This window comes from Pieris brassicae, chromosome 3 (genome assembly GCF_905147105.1).
Source record: "Pieris brassicae chromosome 3, ilPieBrab1.1, whole genome shotgun sequence".
Taxonomy (NCBI): Eukaryota; Metazoa; Arthropoda; class Insecta; order Lepidoptera; family Pieridae; genus Pieris; species Pieris brassicae.
Window position 1 is genome coordinate 2,255,956 of NC_059667.1, and position 13,076 is coordinate 2,269,031.

General features: G+C 34.8%; 1 protein-coding gene across 1 annotated transcript in view; it reads right to left on the bottom strand.

The window, feature by feature from the left end:
* LOC123707498 (nephrin) overlaps positions 1 to 13,076 on the bottom strand; it is a 354,939-nt gene that overhangs the window by 51,433 nt on the left and 290,430 nt on the right. Inside the window, exon 14 of the mRNA XM_045657591.1 lies at positions 4,660 to 4,814. Coding sequence (XP_045513547.1) covers positions 4,660 to 4,814 — 155 coding nt within the window. The remainder of the gene's footprint in view (positions 1 to 4,659; positions 4,815 to 13,076) is intronic.

Consider the following 13,076-nt stretch of genomic DNA (forward strand, 5'->3'; position numbering starts at 1 on the left):
AATCTAATAGGCAAATAGGTGATAAGCCTTCTGTGCCTCACGCACGCCGTCTACTTTTTGGGTCTTAGGCAACCGGTTTCCGCACGAAGTTTTCCGTCACCGTTCCAGCGAATATTAAATGCGCACATAGAAAGAAAGCCCATTGGTGGACAGCCGGGGAGCGTACCTATTACCTGAGGATGAGAGTCGCACGCTTAAGCCACTAGGCCAACACTGCTCTTTTATTTTATTTAAACTAAAGTAATAAATCATATTTGTTTTATAAACTTCCACTAAACAATCCATCTTAATTTAGAACAAGATAAATACTTGAAAACATTCCCACAAAAACGAGGAAATTCGAAGGAAATCAATCGCCTTTATTTACAGCTGTGTACAAGCCGATAGGCGCACATCCAAAATCCATGAGCCGAATAAACGAGATCAAACGTTATCAAAATCTCGCTCAAACCTTCATATAACCTTCTGAAGGTTTCTGGTGGCTCTCACGCGAGAAATTAAAGGTCTAATATCGACCCTGTAACTGATAGGCCCTTTTTTAACGCCACTTATCTAGTACCGCTTCAATGAATACCAAACTATCCTGTACGTGTTTCAGAAGGTATTTGCTGAAATCATGGATTTTAAGTAGTAAACGATGAGATTAAATTGCTTGCCCTTTAATTATTATATACATATATTGTGATGTCACCAATGCAATGCATTATGTACTATAAAAATATACATAGACATAATATTTATTACTAACGAAACACACAAAATAATAATTGTAATCAAAAAATAAAGGTTACAAAAAAATATAAAGGTACATTTTAAGTGTGTGCGTTGTGGTTGTAACTAGCCCCGTCTCAGCATTATACTGTGAAGCACAAATGTTCCACAGCGCTGCTCATTCTGCCAGAGACCATACAAGTTAGTGTGCGCCTCAGATGCCAAAAAAGAAAAAGAATGTAATAAGAATAACAGTCGAAAATATAATACTAGTAAAAATTAACAGTGTATGTATAGGAGACTATAGTAAATAAAAAATACGAATAATTGTTACTAAAAGTTCTATAAGAAATAGATAAATAAATATTTTAGGGCTGATTTAAAACTAGATTTCATCTAAGTAGATGTACTTTATTCCTGTGACGATAATTTGATTTGAGTTTTGGTACAAGAGTGACAAGAATCACTTGATATTTTAATTTTCATACATCGCGTGTATTGCATGTATGCAAACCGTCAAGTCGAATGATGTTACAATAATTATTAGTACAGTAATTACACGCTTTCTTATCTGATAAGAGCAGTGTATTATTGTACTATTAGACTTAGTTTGGTCTAGGTCAGGTTTTAGATTTATAGATAAGAAACACATTAAGGTAAAACACCTCGTACAATATAGTTTCAGCTGGTAAGGTATAATTTTGTAGAAAATTTTGGCAAAAAGACTTGTATCCAGATCGTATAAATTAAAATATTCCGTGTAAGTGTTGCTTAATTTTCAAAGATGTCGTAGAAAATATATTTACTACGAAGTTTTGTGTTATTATAAAATGTGATAAATGTTTAATTTGGTAAAACGAGCATATGTAGTAGTTTGAAAATCGATAAGTTATTTAAAATTAATTAAATAAATCTAAAATAATTAAAATTTTAATGTAAACATTAACTATCAATGTAAGAGCGTATTACATTGCGTATACAAGAATTTTAATAAGCTTTTTAAAGCGAATTGGCATTGTAAGCATGTTTAGCAATATCTGTTGTTACCAATTTGGCTTAAGCTAAGGTCAGATTCGGTGAGCAAACAAGACTCAGTCGAGGCATCCTGAGAGGCTCTTGATTAATCTCGGCTAGATGGGTGGAGTTTAATTAAAATGGGATTATGTGAGGCTGCATTTGGCCTACATGAAGCTAAGATCGCCGGAAGAATTAATCTGGAAGAAGATGTAATCGACTAATGAAATTGATAGACAGTGGTAGACGTTTCAGATCTATTAAAGTGAGTAAAAATCTAATAAAATGTATAAAAATAAAATACAATTAATAAAAAAAATCACCTGGCAAAAGTATAAAATTCAATGTTTAGGTTTGGCTTTACGAATAGAATTAAACGCATATAGTATATGTAGTTCCATATATATATATATATAGTACTTATTTACAACTTCTGCACAACGAATGAACGAATTTAATATATATATATATATATTATTGTAATGTATAATATATATACACTATAAACTGCTCTTTTGAAAAAACGATGCTTTGGTGAAAGGTATAACTTTGATAACATTGCTTAGCAGCTATATGTTTAACATACTCAATTTTAATCAACATAATCTGTTTTTATGTGCTTACCTTTAAAGAGCAATGTTGGCCTAGTGCCTTCAGCGTACGACTCTCATGCCTGAGGTCATAGGTTCAATCCCCGAACCAATGGACTTTCTATGTGCGCATTCGCTCGAACAGTTAAGAAAAACATCGTGAGGAAACCGGCTCGCCTTAGACCCCGGCCTGTGTCAGGCTGATCACCTACTTGCCTATTAGATTGACAAATGATCATGAAACAGATTTAAATTTTAAGTATTTTTCCATAGATTTGAACTTGGGAACTTAACGGTGTGACCGAAACACACGAAGCTTTTTTCAACCATTAAAACATTTATAATATCTCTAAACCAACGTCCAAACTGAGTCAAACAAATTCCAAATAAAGAATTACCGTTGCTGTTTCATTACATCGTTTGCATAATCAACAAGGCAAGTTTTAATCGAGTTACTTCGTACAAATCCGGAATGACTCAGTTAATTCGGTCTATCCGTTGGCCTGCTTTATTCCCATACAATGTTTGCAGGGCATAAAGAAAATCACGACTACGCAATCTCTGTACTGTAGCCACTTTTCCTCGTCAGTTATATCGTCGTTCTTTGGGCTAATAATTTGAAGGCTAAGAGGATAAGCTCTCCGATTCACTTCATTCGGCCCTCGTGGGACGGTCTTTACCCTACAAATTGAGTTTTGCGAATTGATTCAAAAAGCATTTACGGCAAGGACGTGTTTTGCAAGTATTATTTTGAGATTACAATCACAACGACACAAGACGGCTTATCTATAGTAACATTTACATTTCTGCTAACAAAAAAACTCCTATGGAGCGTACTTATCATGTATAATAATATAATTATAGATATAAAAACATAATTTGACAACGACTGGACTGATTTCCATGGTTTTATGTGTTGTTTTTAACTGTCTGTACGAAATTATTAATAATATTGAAAAAAAATCCGTTACAATATGTTCATACTGTCATACTGTCAAATATTTAATATTCATCTCGTTGATATGGGAAATTCTTCCCTCAAAACAAGATTAAATTTAAATTAAGGTTTTGAATAGACATATCCAAAATATTGGAATAATAGCGCACTTTAGATTTTAATGAAACATGTCAATAGTTATTGACATATATATTGTTTGTCAAATATTAAAGGCGTGTATTTAGACATTTATTTTGTATAAACTGTGGAATATTCTGAACTGACTGCAATGTACAACAAATCAAGGAACTTCGAATCGTTGGGTACAATTCGGTGGTAGTAGTGAACTTAATATATTTTGTAATCATTGTACTTTCATAACACCATAAAATAATTTCATCTAATAAGTAACACGACTGTTAGGCGGTACGAAGTTTGCCGGGCCGGCTAGTAATATTACAAAGAGAAAAATTCCTTTTTTTTGTAACGAAAACTCAAAAATTAAGGATCGATTTTAAAAATCTTTCATCATTAGTATGCTACAATATTCCCGTTAACAAAGACTATAAAATGCCGTATATAGCAATTGTATAGAACTCAAACAAAATAAATTTATCACACATCTTCAGTATAAAGCTAAGAGCTTCATACTTGTCTACTTAACAAGATGCAAGCATTTCCACCTTCTTCCTTATGTTACATACTTAATGAATTTACCTGCAGCGTAAGTTAAGTCCTGAGTAACTATGTAAAGTGTATCTCCGTATGTATAGACGCTAAAAACATGCACCTATTGTATACGCCTAAAGTCAACACCAATTACAGAGGGAACATCTTTATAGTTAGGGCGGCGGGTAAGTTTAACAATTTAACTGTTGATATTGACCTGTTCGCCTCAAGTGTTGTGTCGGCAAGGAGAGCTCTGTCATCTAAGTTCCTCAGTTGCATAAATAGTGTACTACCCGAAGTGTTCTTCAACTAATTGTAGTTAATTGCTTTCTTTGATAGATACAGATACTTGGATTAAAATGATTTTATTGTTATAAATCCATTTAATTAATAAGTAATTCTATGTAAAGATTTGTTTAATGGCGTAGGAAGAAGTTTATATTTAGTAAGTCAGTTGCTTATATTTCTCAATATTTCAAATAAAAATATTTCCTTGTGGAACAGAGACTGGCTGCTAATAAAGATGTATTATTTCATGTTCTCTAATATTGAAGAAACCACTGTAGTTCTGTTTAATTGGTTGTAACATGAAAATGAGTCAGAATTGGATGAAGTAATGCAGTCGTGCAACTATTACATATAGTTGCACGATGTATTTCCACACCCACAGGTTTACCATCACTCATGAGCGATCCGAAGACAAGAAAAATTTGTTTTGCAACCTAAATAATTACATACCTGTTCTCTTCTCAGGGTCTCTGAACAGTACATCTTCAAGGGGTGTGGGCGGGGACCGACCCTTGCTATTGACAGCTGCTGCTACGAGACGAAAACGAACGTCCCACTCGAGACTCCGTACCGTCCACATTGGCTCGTCAGATGTAAGATTTATTCTGAAAAAATAATAAACTTATAAACAAAACAGACAATTGTACACTTAAATAGAAATAATCATAAAAATAATCTAGATGTTAATATAATCCATTCTAGAATCCACTTGAACACACATCAAAATCGGTGGATGCGTTTGGGAGGACTTTAATTTACGTTTTACAAATGCACAAAAGATTTATAAAATCGTGTGAAACAATATAATTCACTGTTATATCAAACGAGAAATTCACTTAACGTCAGCTTTGTGTAAAGGTAATTAATTAAAACGTTATGCTTGTCCTGAAAATATATACCGAGTTCATTATAATTATGTCATTTTTATTAATAAAGAGCTGTGGCTTCCTAGTGGCTTCAGCGTTAAGGTTCCTTGAGGTTGTAAGTTCTATCCCAGACTGTGCACCAATGGACTTTCTTTCAATGTACGCATTTAACATTCGCTGGAACGGTGAAGGAAAACATCGTGAGTGAGCCGGTTACTTTAGACCCAAAAAGTCGACAGCATGTGGCCTAAACATACTTATTTAATTAAATTAACAAATGATCATAAAACAGATACAGAAATCTGAGGCCCAGGCCTAAAAAGATTGTAGCGCCATTGATTAGTGATTATTATTTTTGTGTCAATAGGAAATTAAATAATCTAAGTAGAAGTTCTCGTTATTTCGTTTATCGATTAAAAAACGGCCTCTTTGATTAGTGTGTCTTGTATTTAGTGCGATATTTGTTGGAAAATATTACAAACTCCCAGATTCAGTGACAGATGACTTGAAAATTTTAATCACATCAATAAAAAAAGCCTGAGTTCGAGGAGTATGAGTAGTTTAAGTCCATGTCATTATGTTTAAGATTAGTACACCTCCTTCAAATTCAGAGTTAAGACCGCCTCCAAATTCTTCTCCGCTATCACTTTTATACTATCCATAAATAACAGTAATGTGATTCAATGTAATCAACATTACTGTTGTTTAAACTACGATATAAAATTAATTCGAGTTTAAACGTTGATAAGACTTTTATGCTTTCATTGCCTCAATTTGCACTTTTTGATTTATATTTTTTTACGTTGATCAACGTATCAGAAATTGTTTTGGTTGTTATTTGAATTAAAAAACGTGCCTGTAAATATCTCTTCTACTGTAACATGAGAGTGATTAAAGATTATACATAGTGTGTGTTTGCCTTGCTGCATTTGAGCACTATATCAATGCCTACGAATCTTTTTATACTGGATGGAGTATGGGGCATCCAGGACCAACTGGAGCAGAAACCCAAACATGGCTCTGATAAAAGCTGCATTGACACGGTTAATTACACACAGAATGTACCTGGAGAATCTATGCGAGTCTATTTAGCAACTTCATATAAGTTGTGGGTAGTTCGGCACGGAATATAGTCCTAGCATATCAAAGGATATAAGATATAGTGTATAATACAGTCTCATCCGTGTTAAGGTAAAAGTTAAATTTAATAAAAAAAGCGTACATCGCTAAATCTTACAGAGACACCATAATCACCGTGGTGGACTTGTCTTTGTTCCCTTACAACGTAATCGAGTAAAGCGGAATCCACTGCGTATGCTCTTGAAAACTAGTTTTGAACGAAGTCCTCTTGCAAATCGTTGTATATTCGTAATAAATATCCTTTTGTGGGCCTTCCTCGATTGTTATCCAAAATCTTGATTTGTGCCGGATATGCTTCTTTTCTTCTTTTATAGTGATACAGTAGTAAGATTTTATTTACTATATTAATATAAACATCTTCACTAGAAGAATATGACATAGTGACATTCACAAAAACGTCTTGATGCTACGAAGGGCTGCCCAATACTCCGCGCTCACAAAAGGACGCACAACCTCGCTGGATGGAGCGAGAGCTAGGCAGAGAATGAACGGAGTAGTCGTTCATTTTTCGCTTCCCGCTACGCCTAGATGACCTCGTTGTTAGTGGACGAAGTAAATTATTTTAAAAACTCTTTCTTAGTGAAGACAAAATCTATTATCATTTAAAACTCTGCTCCGCCGGTCAACTATTTCTTACTGGTCTTCGTGTACCATATAAGTATTAATTTTTTCATTTAGTTTTTTTCATTGCGTGATTCATGTGCACTTTTCACTTTATACTTTTTGTTTTTCCTGTCATCCAGTATCAGTTTAGTTTATTTTTGGTTCCTGTTTAGTTTCTTCTTTATATGTTATATGTATTTTTGCACTTCTTGCCTATCTTATGTAATTTAATATTTTTTTCTTTACTCACAGTGGTTGCCTGGAAGAATCGCTCGAAAGCAATAAGGCCGCCAGTTGCCCTCCTTTTGATTTAATTATGTTCAATCATGTTTTATATTGTAATGTAACGTAGTGTTAAAAAAAATCCCTAAACCCCCATAAATATAATAATACATATAACTGATGACTGTAGTGTATTGCAGTAAATGTTATTACACATATATCTCTTCAATAGGCAATTTCACTCCATTACAGTTTTTATGAGCACGAAACCGTCTTCGTCTTATATATAATGTTTTATTATGACTATGAAAACCATACGAAATTACAGTTATACTTTCTCAGTCATATTCTTCATTGCTGAAGGTTACGTCCTGTAAAATGTGAATGTCAATGTATTCAAAATGTGATTGTCCCAAAATAATAATTTGACTAAATTACAGTAATTATATATTATAAGCAACATTCTACAATAAAACCGGCATGATGTGATGCATTAACTTATTGCACTCGCGTTTCGTGCGGTCAGACTCCAGGATCCCATCCCTTACCCTCCTCCCCACTAGCTGTCACTGTGAATCGACCTCTGAGCATTCACCACCGAGTCAATTTGAATGTTGGTGGATCCCCAGGCTATCCTTCACATTCAGTGGGTAAATAAGACGTAATCTTATTTTTAATACTTTTCCACGATGTTTTAACCCCCTATAGTACAAATATTAGTATATAGAAATTATTTCCTAGTAAACTGCAGTAGTTATTGTAATTTTCTATTTCCTATTCTTGTAAGCAGTTTCATGATTTTATTTAAAAGCATCTATCCATAAGGTTCATCACCTGCCTATAGAGAAATAGAATCCATGAAACAAATGCAGAAATGTGCGATCGAGAAACGGTTGGAATGTCACTAAATCAGAAATACATTGTATATTGTTCTGGAATAACTGGAACTGGAATAAGACGTCATCCGTCAATGAAATAAATATACTGTAGTTGCGTTAGATTTTCTACCAAAGTGAGCAAATAGCAAATAAAATGTATATAAATAAATATAATAAAGAGTTTTAGTAACAATTTTGAAAAAAAATGTTACTAAAGGCGAGTAAGCTAGTTTGTCCCTTTTCCTGTTTATTAATCTAACAAAAAAATGTTCATAAGAATGTTTCAGATCAGAGTAGATTTCTTTTTTCATTAATACTTTTCTATTTTATTTTTAATGATTTTTATTATTACTATATAGGTTAAGAATTGTAAATACTGTATATTTTATTTGTTTATGTTTAAATAAACGATATATTCAAAACAGATATATATATATTGTTCTATAAAAAAAATAAAGCATTTGTACCCAAGTTTTTCAGTGTCTTGTCACTATTTACGTATATAAACCGTCTATCTAAAGCCAAGATTTTAATAAGACACAAAAGGTGTCCAAAAATAGATATGTGTACTCGTTAGCGATTGTCCAAGCCCCCGTCATTGTTCCCTGTACGTGAACCCTTTTTGGGTCATTACTTTCCGGAGTGATTTTAAGGTTTTTTGTATCCTAATGACACAACATGCTTTATAACATCGTTTATGAGCTTTATCTCTGGGTTTTTCCACAAGGAACACGGTCCGTTCATTCATCACATTAAAGTGTAGTATAAAGCTTTTAGCATTTCCTTTATACGTATATATTGACTATGTTTAGAGTCGTCGGCTTGCGTAGGTTTTATAATGCACAACAATTAAATGACGTAAAACTAAAGTTTAATATTTTGGCTGCAAATATTCAGTAGTTCCTTTTACGCCTTAAATTATTGATGAATCTATTTCTGAATATATTAATAATTCAATTATTGCATTTCAAAATTTTGCTGATCGTCTCCTTAATATTAGTCCACATTGTGCACTTTGCATCTTAAAATTATTTATTTTCGTTCTAAACGTGTTTACGTACGTATTACGTACCTATTTACGTATCTGCTCCGTTGCGGTCCCTTTTGGAATCTCCCAGATCTTTTGACGCAAGTAAATGACGTCATCTAAATTAGCAAATTAGCGATTTTGAATATGCAGCTGAATAAGCAATCTTGGACCCTAGCATTCCTACCCATCCGTTATGGCGGATTAGGGGTTCGCAAAATTTCCAGTGTCGCTTTACCGGCCTTCCAATCTTCTGTTCAGCAAATCTCATATGTAAAATTTTAAGGCCATAACTTTCAAATTTTGAGATAGGAGAGACAGAACAAAATTTTCCATTATCTCTAAATTCACAGAGGAGCTGGGACGACATAAACTGCAAATTTGACTTATGGCAATCTTTTGAGCTGCAGTACAGATTTGGCGCGTGCAAGGTTTTTGGTCGTGGGTAGGCATGAGGCCGGCTGCTGGCTTCACGCTTGCCCTTCGTCAAATACAGAAACATTTCTTAAGTCTGACAGCCGGACACGCTCCGAAAAAGATTTTTTCCCATTCGGTGTCAAGACCCTTAGTCTGAGGGGTTCTAGCGCTATAAGGCTTTCTGAGCAAATAGAAAAAAGGTTAGATGACATCATAGGAGACCGAAGAACTGCCTACCTCGGACAAAGAATTTGTGTAGCTATTCAACTGGGGAACGCTGCCAATATCTTTGGAACCTTGCCTAAAGGGACTACTTTTAATAATATTTTAGTTAATATACTTTAAGGTTAGTTACTTTTTTTATAGTATGATGTATGATGTAGGATTACTTATATATGTTAAATATATTACATAATGTATGATGGACATCATATATCACATGTCTTATAAGTGGCAAGCGCAAACCACCTCCCATGCACGCCTCTACTGACAGGGTTCCAGTTGTTTCGCCAGCCTTTATGTATATGGTACTATCTATTCATGAAGGCTAAAGGCAGCTGGTTGAATGCTGGGTAAATACCGTTAAAGATTTAATATTTGTAACCTTAAATTACATAAAGGCGAAGACCTATCGACTGCGTTGGCTGGGGCACCTTGAGCGCATGGACCAAGAACAGTCTCTGAAGAAGACTTACATGAGTCAGCCTAGTTAGTGCTGGATCGACAGAGTGGAGGAGGACCTGCTGCAGTAAAAAGCCAGCAATTGACGGTGGCTCAGGACAGGATGGTCCTCATTTCGGACCCCATACACTCTTTGGGTTGCACAGTATGAGTGAGTGAGTAAATTACATCACAAAACTATTTCGTATAGTTTACAAAAAAAACGTAATCCACAGTCTCCCTTATCCAATATTAACACTCGGTTGGGTTACATAGCAACATTTATCCCAGAATTTTCCATACATTGTTTAACATTTAGCCGCATTGCTGACTTGTCTGTTATTACGTTATTCGGTCGGTTTTAATGCATAATTAACGGTAGGTGAAATGAGCGAGGCTTGTTTACACCTCATATCACTTTGGTATATAGGAAAGCTGGTTTCGCGTTATCTATTTAGTAATTACATTTATAGCGCAATTAATTTTTCCAGCTGTTATAACTTATATATTTGGTTATTACTGCTGAACATTACATTTGGTTATTTTAAACTCCATCATTGCCACTGGCTTGCCGTAGCTCCTAAGCAAAATGATACAGTATTTTAGAAAACTAGTGAGATGGATGTCGACCTTATCTACAATTTATAAAGATCTGTGCGGCCAGTTCTTTAGGGCCTCTTTTGTTGTCCGGTTTGAGCATTAATGCCATAGTATGAGCGAAAATTACATTTTTATTGAGAAGTGTTCGCCTAGTTCAGCTTGTGACTCTCATCCCTGATGGCGATTCGAAGCCTAGCTGTGCACTCAATGGACTGTCTATGTGGCCATTAACACGTGAGGATACCCGCATGCCTTAGATCCACGGGGGCATGTGTAGGCGCAGAAGGCTACTTGTCTATGGGAAAAATGTAATGATTACGAAACGAACACACAAATCTGAGGCCCTATTATTATTTTATTGATAGCTACGGCAAAAAATTATAGGATATTTAGATTCGTATATTTATCTACATTAAAACAGAAAACAAAATGGAAACATACATTAATAGTATCCAAATGTCTAGATTCACCAATAGATTTACGTAAAACCATTTCCGTTTGACGTTAAAAGATAACTCCCTTAAAGTAAACCTTAATAATCCTTTTACCGTTTGGTGAAAACGTATTTCTTATGCCCAAACTGAAAGATGAATCGTTTAAAAGATTTTATATTACGTCCGCTACTTCATAATCTTCAAAAGCATTTCCTCTATGGTATTTCCCCTATGATTTCAGTCAACACGTTTTTATTAAATATTCACGTTTCATATTGAAAATATCAACTTTGATCGTAGCGTGACGTACGGCCTGTCATAGCGGGCTAAGCAGCTGTCAAACCATTATGTATTATGTTTGACATATAAGTCACAAGCCGAGAGAGTGACATGCAGTAGAACTTAGGATATAGACTAGGACATAGAATATCCAATATAGTGTAAAGTTTTAAACTAGAGAAACGCTCAAATTTAAAGACCGTCAACGCACTTGCGAGCCTTCAGGCAATGTGAGTGTCCATAGGCGGCGATATTACTTCGTCTCCTGCCCGTTTGCCTCCTATAACAACAATATATATATATATATATATATATATATATCGCGTCTTATATAGATTTTTATAACTTAGTTTTGAAGTTTAATCAATACAAAAAATCTGATTCCAATTGTTTATAGGCCAGCAAGGCCCTTGCGATCCTTCTGGAAGACTTGGTATCGATATTGCTTACCATCCAGGTGAGTCCGTTTGCCATATATAGTAAACATACTGCCAGAATACTAGCGAGTGCGTTGGCGGCCTGTTAAGAATAGGTAGGTAGGCTCTTTTCTTACAGGCCCTTAAGTGAATTTTTTTCAGAAATACTAGTACTTCAGTGCGTAGCTTGTTCCACATAGTGGTGGAATACTACCTTAAAAAAGCTCTGTGGAATGATGAGGTGATGCGGCTAGGATTTATTTATGTATGTATACCCGCAATTTGTTAAAAAACATTGTATGAACAGGTAAAATTTTATAGAAGCACGGAAGTAGATGACCAGTCCTAGATAAGACAGACTTAAAGTTGTTTATCTTTGGAAATTTATATTACAGAAGGCGAACAAGCAGAAGCTTGATCTAATGTTACACGATACCCGCCGCCTATGGAAACTCACGCTAATAGGATATTCGCAAGCGCGCTGCCGGCCTTTTAAGAATTGCGACGCTCTTTTCTTGAAGCACCATAATTTGAATTGATTCGGAACCACTTTAGTGGACAGCTGGTTTCACATAGTGCTTGCCAAAAATTACCTTATATAAGGCTCAGTTGTGGATCGACGGACGTCGAGATGGTATATTGTATTCTGCCTTAACGTCCGTTGATGAAAGTCAGCTGACTGCGGAGATGATAGTAATAACTTCAGTTTTCTTAAATATAATTCAAAATTTAGTCCAAATCCATAATTAATAGCTATCGGCAAACGATTATTCATTCATTTACGATTAATGCTTCCGAATTTTTCCCAATTTTGACGTTCTCTAGCAGTACCGTCCTTCCATCATCTTATGCCTCTCTTTCGCTTCCCACTTCGTGGGTACCACTCTGTTACTACGCTGTTCCATTTTTGCTTCTTTCCTCTTGATGATGACCCATCTATCTTCAATTTAGTTTGCGGTATGCGTCTTTAAAATTTCCATGAGTTTGTTATTCTTCTCTCTATTTCTTTATGCATGCAACTCATGAATTAAGAATAATTTATTACTAAAATATCAGTTTTTTGGAATAATAAAAGTATATTTTTGGTCTTATAAGTGGTGGTGTACTGTTTTTATTAAGCTATAACATAATAAAAAAATGTGGCAAAGAAAAGGTTCGAAATGGTCCAAAAATGTAAATAATACGAAAGATCATGGAAAAATGTCGGACGTCAGTGTCACAAAGTCGAGGCACGCAGACTCGAGCACGAAGAGCAGATTGCCTCTGCAATATTAAAAACAATGTCTCCCCACGGCCACAGAATTAATTTACGCAGTAGGTGACAG